Consider the following 15,973-nt stretch of genomic DNA (forward strand, 5'->3'; position numbering starts at 1 on the left):
TTCCTGTTTTGGACATGGCCAGCTTGCTCTGGGGACCAGAAGGATGTACTGTTGGACAGGAGCTACTTCATCCCAGTTGGCACAGAGCAAGACCACAGCTCCTGTCCAGTTTTATTTACTAGTTTAGCCACAGTCAAATCACTTACCACAGCTGCGTATTTCACTGTGATGATAAATCTTACTTCCCCTTATGATCCGGACATGACTGAGCATCTCAGGCAATATGGAAAGAAAGGTTTGGAGTCTTATCCAAAACTTATGGAAGGTAATAGAAAGCATTTCTTCCACTTCAATGAAAATTGTCATTAACGATGAGCTGAATGCCACATTTCTGTGCAGAGGGAAACTCTTCCCCAGGCAGACCTAAAAAATCAGTTTTATTCTCTTTATTGAAGGGGTAATGGAGAGATCTAACTTTTAAGTACTGCGAGGTGACCAGAGAAATTCAAATGCAGAATGAAGAGCTGCTGAATCCCAGTTGTCTGTCTGTCCTTAAGGATATTCCTCCTTTCGCTGGCACTTCAGATGATCTCAGATCTGGCCAACTGCTGCAAGGGACAGTAGCAAGAGATGTGATCCCCAGGTGTGTTAATTAGTACCAGCCCACAGTTACAATAGCTAATTCATGCATTTTTGGCAAAGTTTTACAGATTGCTTCCAAAAATGGTTTTCTAAAAGCCAGTTCTTTGATCCTTTCAAACAAAGACAAAAACTTCTGCAGCAGATCCATGGGGAAAAGGGAACAATGGTTTTATTAAGTCTGCTGGGTTAGGAACTTGACAGCACCAGATGAAAGGAAAAGTGAGTCTCCCATCTCGATTTAAACTGAGCACGCATTCTGCCCACAGGCAGCTTCTTCTAGAGCAAACAGTTCTGTTATACTTGGTGAACAGAAAAACAACAGGGCAGCTCTGAATCCATCCCTCATTAGCATTCTGCCTCATCTACAAGCCGTTCCCTGTGTCTGTCGATTAAAGATTTCCTGTGCCTCAGTGAAAGGAGTAAGCTAATCGATGAGGTAATGCTTTTTTATTCTGATTAAGGACTTGAGTCATCCTATTATTGTAAAGTCCATGAAACAAAACATGTTTAAATCTGCTCAATTACATAATGTTCAATTCTCTTCCAAAGCAGAAGGGAAAAAAAAAGACACTTTTGATTCTGTGTAGTTGTAAATTTATCCTGTACCCTGTCTAAAGGATCTCCTGCCTCCTATGAATCTGTCTCAGTAAGGACTTGCTTAATATGCCTGCAGAATGGCTCATGGCAGCTTCTGCATGCCTTCATCGCTGTTCAGTTCTGCACTGCTACAAATGACTGCACATCGCTGTTAAACAGGATGGGAAAGAATCAAAAGCTGAGAGTTCACTTGGAGGACTATGGGAATTATTTGAAAGCTGGTGCCAGCTAGTGGCAATGGTATCTCATTCCAGTTCCCTGACATTACTTGGCTCTACAACTCTTCTACATACAGAAAATTGTGTGGTAAGTATTGCTTTAATACATTGTAAACAATCACCAAGGTCTATTAAAAATTCCACAACATCTTTCTTAAAAGCAGATGCATCTACGTCAGTGAGCTGGTCAAATTCCAAGCTGGGTATTTACATTTACAGCGGTGCAATTCCCCCTGCATGTCCAGTTGAATTACCTGTTCTTCACTTAAAATCTAATGCTGCAATGAGGTGTTGCACAGAGCTATGAAGCCCTTTCTGCACTTTACCCCAGGTGTCGTTACATTTGTATTCTGCTTGAAAACATTGCTGGATGGCATACACAGCTGCAACGCTACACAGACTACAGAGCTATTTGCAGTCCTTTGTGTTTAGGATAACGGCATAAACATAAATTTACTATTTATAAAGCCCATTAAAGTATATTAAGTGTTCTAATCAGAAAGAAAATGAAGCACATTAAAATAATTACTTAACTCCCTCCCAAAGGATCCTCATGTTCCAGCTGTGTATGTACTGGAATCGCTCAAGCCAGCCATGACAGAAACTCATCACTAACCAAGGCAACTGCTTCAACATGCAGCATAAAACATGGGGAAATAATGACCGCATAATATTTTGGGACCAAAAATCCAACACTAGACCAGGAAATATGAATGCAGATAAGGACAATGCTGGCACACAGGAGGAGTTTTCCGTAGGTCAGGGAAGTGACTATTTCCGGAATAAAATAAAATAGAGATCACCCAACTTTAGGTCTGGAAATTACACATCCAGTCCTCTCCAAAGCCCTCTGACAGCCCGAGTGTCCCAGCTCTGGTCCCAAGGTGCAGTTCAAGTGGATATAGCGGGAGGTTTGTTGCAATCATCTGTCAAATACGCTCTCCTGAAGGAATGACTATGGATATAACAGATGTCAAATACAAGCCCAGGAGTACCAGAAAATCTCAGTTTTCCTCAGTATGCTTACACAATCACACAGATTCACAGAATGTCAGGGACTGGAAGGAAGGGACCTCAAAAGATCATCCAGTCCAATCCCCCTGCTGGAGCAGGAACACCTACATGAGGTTACACAGGAAGGTGTCCAGGCGGGTTTTGAATGTCTCCGAGTAGGAGACTCCACAACCCCCCTGGGCAGCCTGTTCCAGTGTCTGTCACCCTCACTGAGAAGTAGTTTCTTCTCATATTTAAGTGGAACCTCCTGTGTTCCAGTTTGTACCCACTGCTCCTTGTCCTATCATTGGCTGTCACTGAGAAGAGCCTGGCTCCATCCTCGTGACACTCACCCTTTATATATTTATAAACATTAATGAGGTCACCCCTCAGTCTCCTCCAGGCTAAAGAGCCCCACCTCCCTCAGCCTTTCCTCATAAGGGAGATGCTCCACTCCCTTCATCATCTTCATTAACCTGCGCTGGACTCTCTCAAGCAGTTAGCGCTACAGCAACAAGAGAAGAGGGCTCAGTCCTTCACACATACAGCTTGACTTGACTTGTTGGAAAGTACATCCAGAAAAGGTTCTCAGTTCCATTACGTGGAGCCACCCAGACCTTGATAGAGTTTTCCCAAGGAAAGCACATTCCAAGAGCAATCGCTCAGAACACAACATAGAATTAATATGGATGACTCTGTGAGATCCAATAGCTACACATGGTTTTGATTTCCATTGTTTTCTTTCAGTCACCCTGGGTAACAACAGCAAGATTTGCAGTAAAGAAATGTGGTAAATTGTGCTCAGGGAATGGGACTAGAGGCAAAAAGGAAAGGAAAGCCCATTGCATGGGAAAACGACACTCACAAAGCACCTACGAACATAAAAAAAGTTCAGGACAGTCAAACTGGAGGGATCGAATTTCTGCAAGGAGCATCCCTGCCATCCTGCTTTACTCCCTTGTTAAAACACCTCCAAGGAGAGGCTGTAAGGTCACCCTGGAAAGGGCTGAGAGCAGATAATTTATGAAAAATGAGTCTTATCCTTTACCTGGATGAGTAATACACACTTTTTGCTCCTTTTTCTTCATTTTCCTGTCTTGGATGGGGAAGAATACTACACCAGACTATGTCTGTCGTTTTCAGAAAAATTTCAACCATCAGCAATGTTTCAGTAGGAGACCAACGAGGTTGTTTACTGCGATTTTGCAAGTCGCCAATCTGACAGCAGCTGGACTGGAATTGCAACAAATGCTTGTGTCACTTGGCAAAGTGATGGTCAAGCATGCCTTGCAACCTAAGCTTGTGACTCAACAACTGACAGAAAATAAAGGTCTGCCTGTTTAAATGTCTGAAGGCTTCACAGCTGTGAGCACAGATGTACACACTGCTAGGAAAACAAAGCTCTTTCTTTTCTTGTTCATTGTTTTAACTATCTGAATTTCATTAAAGAAAAAATAACCTGTATCTTCTCTCTTCTTTGATGTTTTGACACCTTTGCTGTCTCTCAGCTTATCAGGACAGACAGACGAGTGCTTCTACTGCTGTGTATGAATCCTACTGGATTCAGAGGGAAATCACAGACACATCTGGCTAGACCAAAAAGTAGTTGTGAATTTATGAGTGGTTGAGGAGCAGCAGGATGCCTGAGGATGGGATCCTGAGGAATGGTGGGAGTACAACCTTGCAGACCAAGGACCAGAAGACACAGAAGCTGAACATACATTTTGACAAGTTTGCTCCAGACCATCTGCCCAGCAGACAGCAGCTGTGTCGTGACACTGCTCCAGACTGCAGAAATTCTCTTCCTTGGAGGTAAAAATCCACTGGCAAGCATATTGCCCTCACCTATTACAGCTCTGAGCACTCTGTCAATAAAACCACTCAGAAAGATGTTAAATGTAGGATGCTCTGTTAAGCCAATTTCTGTCTCTTCGTCAGCCATTCTCAGCAGCACAAGGTTACTGCAAAGGAAGCAAGATCAAACAATACCACTTATTTCTCCCCCAAAGGCAAAAGGCTGAGGGCATCCTAGGCTGTTCTGCCACAATAGGAAAAAAGGAAAGGGGAAGGGGGAAAGGAAAGGAAAGGAACAGCTCAGGAGTTAAACTCTAGCCTAGTTGCCACTAAGGGGCTGGGAGACATGAAAGTGAAGGACACAATCCAGAAACTGCTGGCTTGTGCACCAACCCACCTCCTCCTGCAGCCAGCCTGGCTCTGCGTGGCTCTGGCAAGGCCAGGGCTGCCTGGCTGCTCCTTCCCTGACAATCTGTTGCTCAAAGTCATTGCCCATTTCATCTGCAGCCAGAAGAGGCCCCAAGTCCTTTAATAATCTCCTTATCAACTAAACCCAGCAACAGCAAACCTCTGGCACCGGGACTGGCTGAGCTTGACCTCGGCAGCAACTAGCTACAAGGTTTTAAAAAACTTTTGGCAGAAGGCCCCTAAAAGGTCAGCCCTCACCAGTCCCATCCCTTCCTAACTATTCTCAGGAGTCAGCTGTATCTGTATTTATACACAACAGATGCAAACCTTCCACCTACCCACGTGCCTTTATGCCTCTGGGAAGGCACCAATTTGGATGAGAAGCCACGAGGGGAAATCCGCTGAAACAATAGCAAAGGTGGAGAGCAGAGACAGAAACTCTCCAGGAGACCCAAGGAGATAGAAGAGCTCTTGCCTGGGGAATACCCAAGGAGATAGAAGAGCTCTTGCCTGGGGAATACCCACCTCTGTGCAGTTTGCCAGGAAAAAAACTAGGGCTGAGGGAGGATAAGCTGTCCCTGAAAGATTTAGGGAGGCAGAGGAAAAAGGACGGAAGGGAGGGAACGGCGTGCAGAGGAGAGGCTCCTGCAGGGGCTGCGGAGAACTGATGGAGGCAGAAAGGAAATCACAGGAAAAGGTGGGTTCTCCCAAGCTGGTGAGCAACTCTCAATTGCAGCTGAAGAAATGAATGCACAGGGCTGCTGCATGCTTTAACCCATGAAGCAGCAACACTCCTTCAGGAAAACTGTTGCTGCTTTGTTCAGAGGAGCTGGTTCTGAGTCATTTTAATCAGCTGCCGTCTCAGGTTTATTGGAGTAAACTGAATATGAGTACTAAATACTGCTGGTTTAACTACAAAGTGAGCATAGAGAGATACTAAAGCTCTTGGCTTCAGCCTACAAACAGTAAAACTGCATAGTTCATCCACAGAGGGAGAAGATAAAATCAAATTAAGTTATTGTGATGTAGTTTTTAAACTGTTTTAAGATTCAGAGCTAGAAATGCCTAACTTGGTCCTGCTTGAATCAAGTGAAAAAATCCACAGCCAGTTGCCTGAATTCCCTACAGAAAGCAAAACCCCAGGGAACCCTCAGGACAGACTGAAAGCAAACACGGTGGCAGGTACAAAGCTAACCCTGGGGGCAGAGGAGCTCAGGGCCATACTATTTTTTTTTAGTGACTCCTTCACACCCTTGGGCCTGACCACAGGAGTTTAGTTCCACAATTCAACTGTTAGGACAGTCCTTGGTGCTCCCCTGGCATGGGACAACCTACCTGCTCCTAAACCATCTTAATCACAGAATCACAGAATGGTTGGGGTTGGAAGGGACATCTGAGGATCATACAGTCCAACCCACCTGCTAAAGCAGGTTCACCAGAGCAGATTGCACAGGAATGTGTCCAGGTGGGTCTTGAATATCTCCAGAGAAGGAGACAGCCCAGGCCAGCAGCCATTCCCACTGGGCATTCTGGACATAGTAAACCTAATTTGGAGGACAGGAGAATGTAATGGTGTAGACATGGTCAGATCCTGCCCTGGTATGGCTGAGCTGATCAGCATTGATACTGCTCCGGATTCCTGCTCCATGCTGCTCTCTTCACTCCATGCAAATCCTCTCTCGAGCCACTGGCAAATTACACCTTTTTCCATTGCAGAATTTTCAGCAGTCTCATCAAGAATATCCTAGCCATGGATTAATAGCTCCTCTGCCTTGTGGCCACCTTCCATGCCTTTCCCTTCACAGAACTAACCTCTTTTAGATCTTGTGGTTCTTGATTCTTTCATTCCTGAAGGCATTTCAGCTGGAGAAACCCCTGCAACTGTGACTAGCCACACAGTAATATTTTGCAATTTATGAGGAAAATCTTTTAAGAGACAGCAGTATTAAAAGATACCGCACCTCTAAAAACCCAGCTATATTGTCAAAGCACCGTGGTAGCCTACTAACCACTTAAAAATATGTATCTGCAAATGTTGAGAGAGATATAGAGTGATAAAGAGCAGTATAGCATTCACTTTAAGGAGAACAACAGAGACAAAGATAAGTCAATATACTTAATATTGTCCCTACAATGTGGAGTAAAATACATATCTGACTTCCCACGTGTAAAAGAATTAAAACATTTTAATGAAGGGATATTCTAATGATTGTGGCTTACTAGAAAAATTTTAAAAAAAAGAAAAAGGAAAATAAAAGAGACTCTAAAAAACTTAAAAGAAAATAATAGTTTGGCTATGACAGCTTTGTGACTTACAAGTCACTGTACACTTACACTGCCAAGCAAAATGAAACAGAGCTAGAAATGTGCTATTGCTACAAAATTGAGTACACTATATTCATTCCCTGCTGCACAGCTGATGTCAAAGGACCATCCTACTCTGTATTAGGAGCACTTGTTCTTAGAGGACCTGTACATTTTGTCCAAAGTTGAAAAGATTGCTAGAAATGCCCAGGAAAATTTGCAGAGTAACTGATGACAACACACCGGAATAACAATAGTCCACACTATCAAGAAGGGCAGTGGGTGAAGAGGAGAAAGCGCACACCTAGAAAAACATATTTCAAATGAATTTCAACACTGCACCCCACAAATGTAACCTAATTTTTAGCACCTTTTATTCTAGGAAGAACCAGCTCTGGGGGTAAAAATAAAGGAGGAGGGGGGTTAAAAGCTGAAAACTTAATTGGAAATATGTATTATGGTTTTGGTATGTACCTGATTTAGACAAGAAAAAAACCAAGTCTTTCTGTTGCTAAGAATTCCAGACATGGGCAAAGATGACTCTGCTAACACAGAAAGCAAGCTTTGGGGCATGAGAATCATACAGCAAGGAAACACAGTTTGGAGACCCCCCACTTACATCCGCAAAAGCTGAAGAGCTGAACTGGCAAGTGATTTGCCGACCAGACATGAAAGAGCAACTCAGACACAGTCTTGAATGCGGGGGAGAGAACCAGCACAACTGGGATGTCTCCTCCAGGCAAAAGGAACCAGACCACTGTAAGCTTCCACCTGGATGATCACCAGCAATACAAATCCAGAAAAAAAGACACCCCAGTTGAGCATTTTACCCCTAAGGCCAGTATATTTAACTGGCTATGTGGTGGTTCAGCAGCACAGCAGCAGTGCTGGGCCAAATCCAAGTCACATCCTTCTGGCCTGGGAGGAAAAGTTGTTACCAAATGAAGCGTGATGACAACATATGGAGGCCTGTGCTACTGGAGCGTTTTCATCCTCATCCAGAAAGAAAAAAACCTGTGAGATTATGCCAAACACATTATTCAGCTTAGGTCAGAGCTCTGCTGGCCACTGATGATACTTGGAATGGACAAGCTTGTTTCAGCGCTGACATTACATGTTTTCAAAGGGAAAGGATCATGGATTATTACTTATTTCAACCTGAATTTACTAGGCATTAAGGAGCAGTTTGCTACTAAACATATTTGCCCAGTCTGCATCACCTCCTTTTTTATTCATCCCCAAAGTAACTTCAAGCACATATGAAGAACTAAAGCTGTGAGGCCTGCAAGCTCCCTCTTTAAAGCATGTAAGCACCTTCATGTGCATAGAAGACAGCCAAAAATGGTCACCCAAGAAATGCCCATCCACTGAGAGACAGCTCTTGCCTTTGGCCTCTTAACCAGACACCTATTACTAGATGGAATAAAGCTGGGATACGACGCTTATGTCCAATCTGATCTCCACTGATTTGGATTGAAAATATCTTCCACGGAAGCAGGATGAGTTACAGGACAACAGAGACAATGTAAAATCAGAGTCAGGATTCTCATTTCCACTGTCATGTTTCTGCCTCGACACTGTACATGTGAGATTTACAAAAATAATAATAAATACATATGGAGTTTTTTTTTAATAGATAGCCTACCACTGGTTTAGAGTGAAAAACATATGACTGCATAACATGTCATGCTGCAGGGCCGTATCAGTGAAGATCATACTCCTTATATAAGTGAAGTTATTCTGATTCAGCAAGAATTCTGTCCTCGAAAGGAATGGAAGCAATAAACAAAATGAGGATTAAATACCAGATCTTGTCATCCTTCAATGCATTAAAAGACCAAAATAATACAGACTTTCAAATGCTATGTCAAACTGTGCAGAGCAGAAAAGCAAACTTCTTGCTTGTTTTGGAACGGCAAGTTCTTTACAGCTTATACTCGTTGTAACTCGGAAAATACAACATTGCGTTTGCTAACCCAATATATCATTTTCCTATCCAAAAAAGGACAGCTTCTTTTGTAAACTCACCAACTAAGGACCATTTTGTGGGAAGCACTGCTTCATCTAACTTCTCATTGTAAATAGTTATTTAATTTTTTTAAACTCTTCCTCAGCAAAGGAATAATTTTGATGCTGAGTAATTAAGCACATGCTTTATCAAAAGAATAATATTTAAAGTTTTCTGTTGATATGTAAAGGATTAAACACTTCAAGTAAAAAGGATGATATCTGGACATCAACAATTACATATGATCGTAACAGCAGGAGCAAAGTCCAAATGACGCTTCCAGTATTAATCACTGTAGTTGACCTGACTTAGTGTGAGAGACTCCAGCTTAGAGCCTGGAGCAAATGATCCCCTCGGAAATGATTCAAGGTAATTGGGAAACAGTAAGAGAGGGCTCTGGCCTGTTACTATCAGTTACTGCCTATTGTTGTGAAGAAGCACTGGAAGCACTGAGTCCAAGACAACATTCAGTAGTGGCCAGTGATTGTGGGCGGCTCAAACAATTCAGTTGAGCCAGTCAGTGCTTACTGAAGATCAAGAACAGCTAAGTCTTTCCTACTTGGGCATCTAAAGCCTGAGACACCCTAAAAAAAGTAGTCATGACTCATGATCCCAGCCACTGAGAAACTAAATTTGCTTCCAGGCTTCAGTAGTTAAGAAAGTTTTTGGGAATAAGGCAAGAAATTCTACCCTGAAGTGAAAAAAATGTCTGAAAATTATTGGACTGGTAAGCAAACCCAGATACAAACTTTAGCAAGCTTTGATTCAGTTACTGTTTCTCTAGATGTTTTTGCTTATGCCTCAGCAGCACTTAGCATGTGACACCTTCACATAAGGGCTTCCTGAGGAATGCAGTAAAAAGATGCTACAAAGTCTCTTCCCTCTATCAAGGCACCTTCCTTCATGAACTGCAGAGGCTTCTCCTCCTCTGTGAAATTCAGCTGAAAGTGGTCGACGCTATAAAATGTTGAGATGAGGGGACAGTTTAGAAAACTGGGCTAAAAACGAAATAACAACAGCACTATCAGCCATACCTTATTATACCAAGAGGGTCTAAATCTTCTTCCTCTTCTTCCTCCTCTTCCTTTTCTTTTTCTCCCCCCTTCTTGGCATTTTCCACTGATGAAAGCTGTGAGATTAAGTCAGGTGTCTTCTCCTCTTTGAAAAAATCCAATGCTTCATTTTCTTCATCTTCTTTCTCCTTGTCATCAGGAATGTTTTTACCCTTGAAGTCAATGGCACTAGTAGATTTTGTTCCTGCAAAATACAGTAATGGATGCAAAACCGAGTACACAAGATAACTATGTTTTATTTAATACCTTTCACCTGTTCCTGATGGTTTTGCTTGGGGAATGAAGGACATGATAACTTTTTCTGAAACTCTTTCAATATTCCTGACTGTCCCTTCCAACCACTGATGTGTCATTATGTGCCTGATCTGTTTACTGATTCAAAGTAGTTAAGAAAAGACAGAGGAAATGAACTTTATCGGAGACATAACAGCACATGTCTAAGCTGCTTATTTATGTTCCCTTATAGTCAATAGAAACAATAGAATTTCCACGTGGTGATTCATCCCACCCAAACTAAGTTGTTTGAGAAGGAGTTTCCCTCTGAAGTGCCTATTTCTCTCCACCGGCTACAGAGTGACCGTAAATACTCTGCCTAGATGTAGTTAGATAAGTTTCACATAGCTAGTTGAAATAAAGTCCACTTTTTGTTACTATTTTGACTAATTTCGGCTACAATTAAAGCACAGTGGACAGCATAAAAAGGTTTCCACAGCAGCTCTTCAATTCAGTCTCAAAAATAAAGCCTGAAGTTCTAATTCCCTTCAGTATGCAAGATCCATCCAACTGTGCAAATTCAGCAAACAGACCAAATCTTCTCACCATACTTCTAATGTGCAAAGCCCAGGAGAATGAGGAGAGAACTCTTCCTTGCTGTGGAGTCTCTGGATGCTCAGGAAAGCAGTTTAAACTACTGAGACTAGCTAAAAATATGCTAGTGAAAACCAGAACGAATAGAATTCCTGGTTTCATCCTTTTGACTGTTAAAGTAACATGGCATGAGAGACACATCACACCCAGCTTTTCATGCTTGCATCTGCCAAACCACCCAGGCAGACTTCATCAACTAAATGTGCGTGTCTACACCTAGCAAGTCGTCTTACGCTCCTCTTGCAGGGAAGTGAGTGCTGGTCAGGGTGGGCAGTGGATGTCTGGATGCTGCTTATCCCCACAGTCATCTGGGTTTTACCATGTTGATTCTTCCTAAACACCCCTGAATGTATCAACTGTGTCTGCAGCACCTGTAAGGAAAGTGTACACAACCAGCTTGAGGATCTGCAGTGTCTGTACCGAATTCCACCTGGTTTGGTTGGGTGAGACTTACATTATTCTAAAGCAGATTGCGATGAATGGGTCACTTTACTTTCACTCAAGCTGTCCACAATATAAAAACAGTCCAAACTAATTCAGCTGTAGACATGTTAGGTTAATAAGAATGCAAAGGTTAATCAACACAAATTCTGAATTCTCCGTGCAAGGGGTCTACTTTCAAGAGAACACTGCCAAGGAAAAAATAATAAAAAACCACAAACCACTCCAAAACCCTTCTGAACAAAAGGATTTTGCCAAATATTATGCAATTTTGCCCCCTTTGACTTTAGAAAGCTGCCAGTCTCACTGAAGTTCTAATCTGGCCACACTTGACACTTCAGCAAAATGGGCTGTTCACACATGGTGACTTGCCAGCACCTTGCAACTTCCGTTCCTTAAACTAACGCTACCCTGCGAGTGCTGCAGAGCACCAGGCTGCAGCATTCTCTGCTCAGCAGCTCTCAGCTGAACTAAGAACAGACAGCCCATCTGTTCCATTCATTCAATGACTCCCTGCTATGCATGAGGAACATAAGAAAGGAACTATATGAAACCCTGGAAGAGGCAGCAGGATCTGGACATGAGGCTAAGAAAAATTAAAAAAAAAAAAAAAAAAAGAAAGGCCAGAGAATGGGTTTAGCTAGCAAAGAATCTGCATTTTATTCAAATCTTTCTCAGGGTTGATAATTTGCTTTAGGACCCTCTTCAGCAAGGTCTAGCAATTTCATTAGGAATGAAAACCAGACAAAACGTGGAACAGTTGTTCACTAAAGGAGACCCTGCACTGTCCCTTTACGATCCATCTATCCACTGATAAGAGATAACTATTTAGCCTTTTGAACTTACGTGTTCTGAATCACAGCTTAGGTAGATGCCCAAGGGAAAGCAGAGACAGTGGGACAGATACTTTCAAAGTGAGCACTGTGCTATCACTACTTCTGAATGAAGCATGTGTCCGCTGAGAAGAGGGGAAAACACCAGCAGATATCACCATGCAGCATCATAGATGTACAAGAGGATATTTTCAGTGGCAGCCTTGATTCTGGCATTCTCTAGTTTCTGACTACCTAATTTAAGAACTTAATAACGCTTTTATCAAGCACATTTGTGGGAGAGGGGACACTCACATCTTTTAGTTACCTAAAAATTCCAGTAACTCAGGACTTGTTGCTAGATCCTCATGTTTTGAGATGAATTTCATGATATCATTGAACATCGCTCTTCGTTCACAGATGTCAGATTCCCCCACAAAGAGAAGTTTTCTAGGCAAGAGTGGAAGAGAAGCCTGTGGATACCGTGCTGCCAGTCTCTGGTAGAGCTCCTCAATCTCGCTGTACTTCTTGGAAACCTGCAATGAAACACGCTGCCCGGGTGAGTTTCTTTACAGGGGAGGCATGAGGAGCAGTTTAAGCACTGTGAAACACTAACCCTGGAAACTGAAGTGGGAAAACACGTATTACCAAGGATATATACAGCCTATTAAAGCCTGTTATCTACATAGTGAATCCCCGAGCACTGTTACCAGTCTTCTAATTCTGTTATTAAAATCCTCTCCCTAATGGAACTGAAGTTCATTGCCAGATACCCAATGTTCATTTTTCTGACTCATCAACTAACAAAATACAGGGAAAGTCACTGCTCCAGATACTTTTCTCTGATAGCAAAAATCCTTGTCCACTACAAATGAGCTATATGATGTCCAGCCCTGAGAGACAGAAGGAAAAGAAGCCCAGCCAGGGAGGGACCCGACAGAGAAAGCAGCGTGAATCTTTTCACCATTGAGCCAGAAGACCCCATTTTTCCGATCAGGTGGGCTCCAGTGCCCTTCTGGCTGCTAAAGCCTGAAAAACTGGCACATTTGCTGCCCTGCAGAACAGCTAATGCAGAAATCAAAGGGCAAAGGCCTCAGCTGACCCCTGACTATTCAGTTTATCCATGAGAAAATAAAAACCAACAACTTGGCCATGCCCCACAGGTTCTCATAGAGGGAGAAGACGATGCCAGCAGTGAATGGAGTCATTGCTTCTGCAGACAAAGACAGGAAGCCTGAGGAGAAACAAGGCCCAAGATATTAGAAGGAAAGAGATAACCATGGGAACGGTGGTTAGAAATGGGGTTACTTCTATTCCACTTGAAGTTTTAAATTCAATACCTTACAAAATCAACACAAAAAAAAAATCCCACACAAACAAAACACTGTCTCTAACTGATGTTACAGGTATAATGGAGAGTGACTGTCAGCCTCCGTGACAGTGGTGTTACGCAGACAGTATATTCATCATGGTTCTCCACAGCCCCCTAATCTAATAATGTGTTTCAACAAATACAGAGTCAGATTAAAAAAACACAACCCCAAAAAATAGTGCTAGCGGAGTGTGTATGGGACTGATCATTTACTGGGGTCCAATTCTGATCCTCCTGTGACGCAGGCTGGTGAACTGTAGTGGAGTGAATTCTAATTAATACTGCAACATAAAAGATAGAGAGACTCAAGCATCACATACTGGGATGGGAAAAGTCAGAGTTTTTCTGCCAACACAGTGAAAAAAGAAAGTCAGCCTAACAAAAAGCATAGAAATAGAAGGAAAACAAGGTACAGATTGACCCAGAAGCCATAAGCTGTATCTATACTAGCGAACTAAACAGTATAAGGGCATACTCCCAGGCATTGGAACCTGAGAGTGTCTATTAGTATTATAGAATTTTATAGTTTGGAAAAGACCTTAAGATCAAGTCCAACCGTTAACACAGTCAAGTCCACCTCTAAACCATGTCCTTACAAACCTCATTTACACATCTTTTAAACACCTCCAGGGATGGTGACTCAACCACTTCCCTGGGCAGCCTGTTCCAATGCCTCGGAACATTTTTCATGAAGTTTTTCCTAGTATCCAATCTAAACCTCCTCTGGTGCAACTTGAGGCCATTTCCTCTTGTCCTATCACCTGTTACTTGGGAGAAGAGACCAACAGTGACTACGGGAACCTGACAATGTCTGGCACAGTTTGGACTCTGGGCAGCTGGCACTCCTACAGATATTTTTTCAGCCCAAGATTTATTCCAGTGCAGAGACCACTCAGTAGCCAGTTTGGGTTCTGATGCCCATTGCACGGGGTAAGAAAGTTTCATACCATGGATGTAGCCAGACTGCACCAGCCCGGAGAACAGGTTCTGACATTAAGAGACACACCTCAGCTAGTTTCCTAAATTGGACATAAGCATAAAGAGCAATAACCACCTTGGCTTTCATGCATCCCTGCCTTTTGCAGTAATTATCAACAAAGCGAGCTGGTTCGAAAAATATTTGCAATTCAGTTGTGCGATGTTCAGTATGGGGTCAGTGACCAGTCACAAAAGGCAAGCAGCTCCATAGGAAAGATCTGAAGCACAAAATCAAACCTGAGTCAACAGGAGTATGAAAAACATGAATTTTCAACTCATTTCCTGTAAGCAACACAGGTAAGCATGTGCAACAATGTGCAGGGACTGACATGCAATTCAGCTGCCAAGCACAAAAGTGATGGCAATAAAACAGTGTTCCCAGAATAAGACAATCCTCCCTTTGAGAGATACCCCAAAAAAGAGAGAATAAAGCATTTCTGGAATTTCTGAATTGTACACTTCTAGTTTGCTAGGTTCTAGTAGCAGTCTGAACAGGGTACAACACCAGAGCCTCTCCCAAAAACACTGTGTAAGCACAAATGTAAGGTCAGTGAGGAATTCACTGGTACTTTTTCAAAAGAATAAACAATATTACTCTCCACGCAGGAAAAAAAAAATCAAGTCTGATTTGTGAAAAATGTTCAACATCTAATTAATTTCAATAATAAATAACAAATTAATGTCTAAAGGCATTACAAGACAGCAGTCAATCAACAGGACTATGCCAAAACAGCTTTAAAATACTCCAAAAGTAACAATGAACTGAGATACACAAACTTATTTCTTTACCCACTTAATTTTCATTCCTCCTCTCTCAAGCTCTGTAATTTATTCATGAATCTCAATTTATGTCTAATTACACCATAGAACCTAAAGTAAATGCACACCCTCGCATCATATCGGTAATTGAGCCTTTGTGAATCTGCGTGGACTCTGACCACCAGCAGCAACCCTGCCAGACAACACAGCACACAAGTTGATAATGCTGTGTCCAAAGCACACAAGGTGCTGCCCAACAGTTGCAGCACACCCTGCGAGCTCATCTCCAGCGGTGTGGGGATGCCCTCTGCTGGGATAACCCACCACACAGGCCAGATCTTAAACCTCCAGCCCAAACTTCGCTTACCTAAGCCTGGTGCTGGCCCCTGCAAGCCCCTGACAGCTGTGGGTCTTGTTCTCCTGTCCCTCTGTCTCAAACCTCAGCTGCTGCTGTCTCCTCTACATCTTCATTCATCTTTACCTTGGTTTTGGTGCTTGAAATGCAGCAGTAAGATTGGCTGAATCCATCAGCCTCAGCCTGATGCATTTAGATTCACAGAATAGTTTGGAAGGGACCTCTGAAGATCATCTAGTTCAAGCCCCTGCCATGGATAGGGACATCAACTAGATCAGGTTGCTCAGAGCCCTGTCCAACCTGACCTTGAACACTTCCAGGGATGGGACATCCACAGCTTCTCTGGGCAGCCTGTTTCTGTGTCTCACCACCACCATCATCATAAAAACTTTATTATTTAGGTCTAATCCAA

General features: G+C 42.7%; 1 protein-coding gene across 1 annotated transcript in view; it reads right to left on the minus strand.

Moving 5' to 3' along the window:
* Positions 1 to 15,973, minus strand: part of HS1BP3 (HCLS1 binding protein 3) — a 52,514-nt gene that overhangs the window by 25,495 nt on the left and 11,046 nt on the right. The window contains exons 3-4 of the mRNA XM_082048846.1: positions 12,426 to 12,633; positions 9,939 to 10,161 (exon numbers count right to left, since the gene is read on the minus strand). Coding sequence (XP_081904972.1) covers positions 9,939 to 10,161; positions 12,426 to 12,633 — 431 coding nt within the window. The remainder of the gene's footprint in view (positions 1 to 9,938; positions 10,162 to 12,425; positions 12,634 to 15,973) is intronic.

The sequence above is a fragment of the Streptopelia decaocto genome (genome assembly GCF_964273445.1).
Source record: "Streptopelia decaocto genome assembly, chromosome: 3".
NCBI classification, from domain to species: domain Eukaryota; kingdom Metazoa; phylum Chordata; class Aves; order Columbiformes; family Columbidae; genus Streptopelia; species Streptopelia decaocto.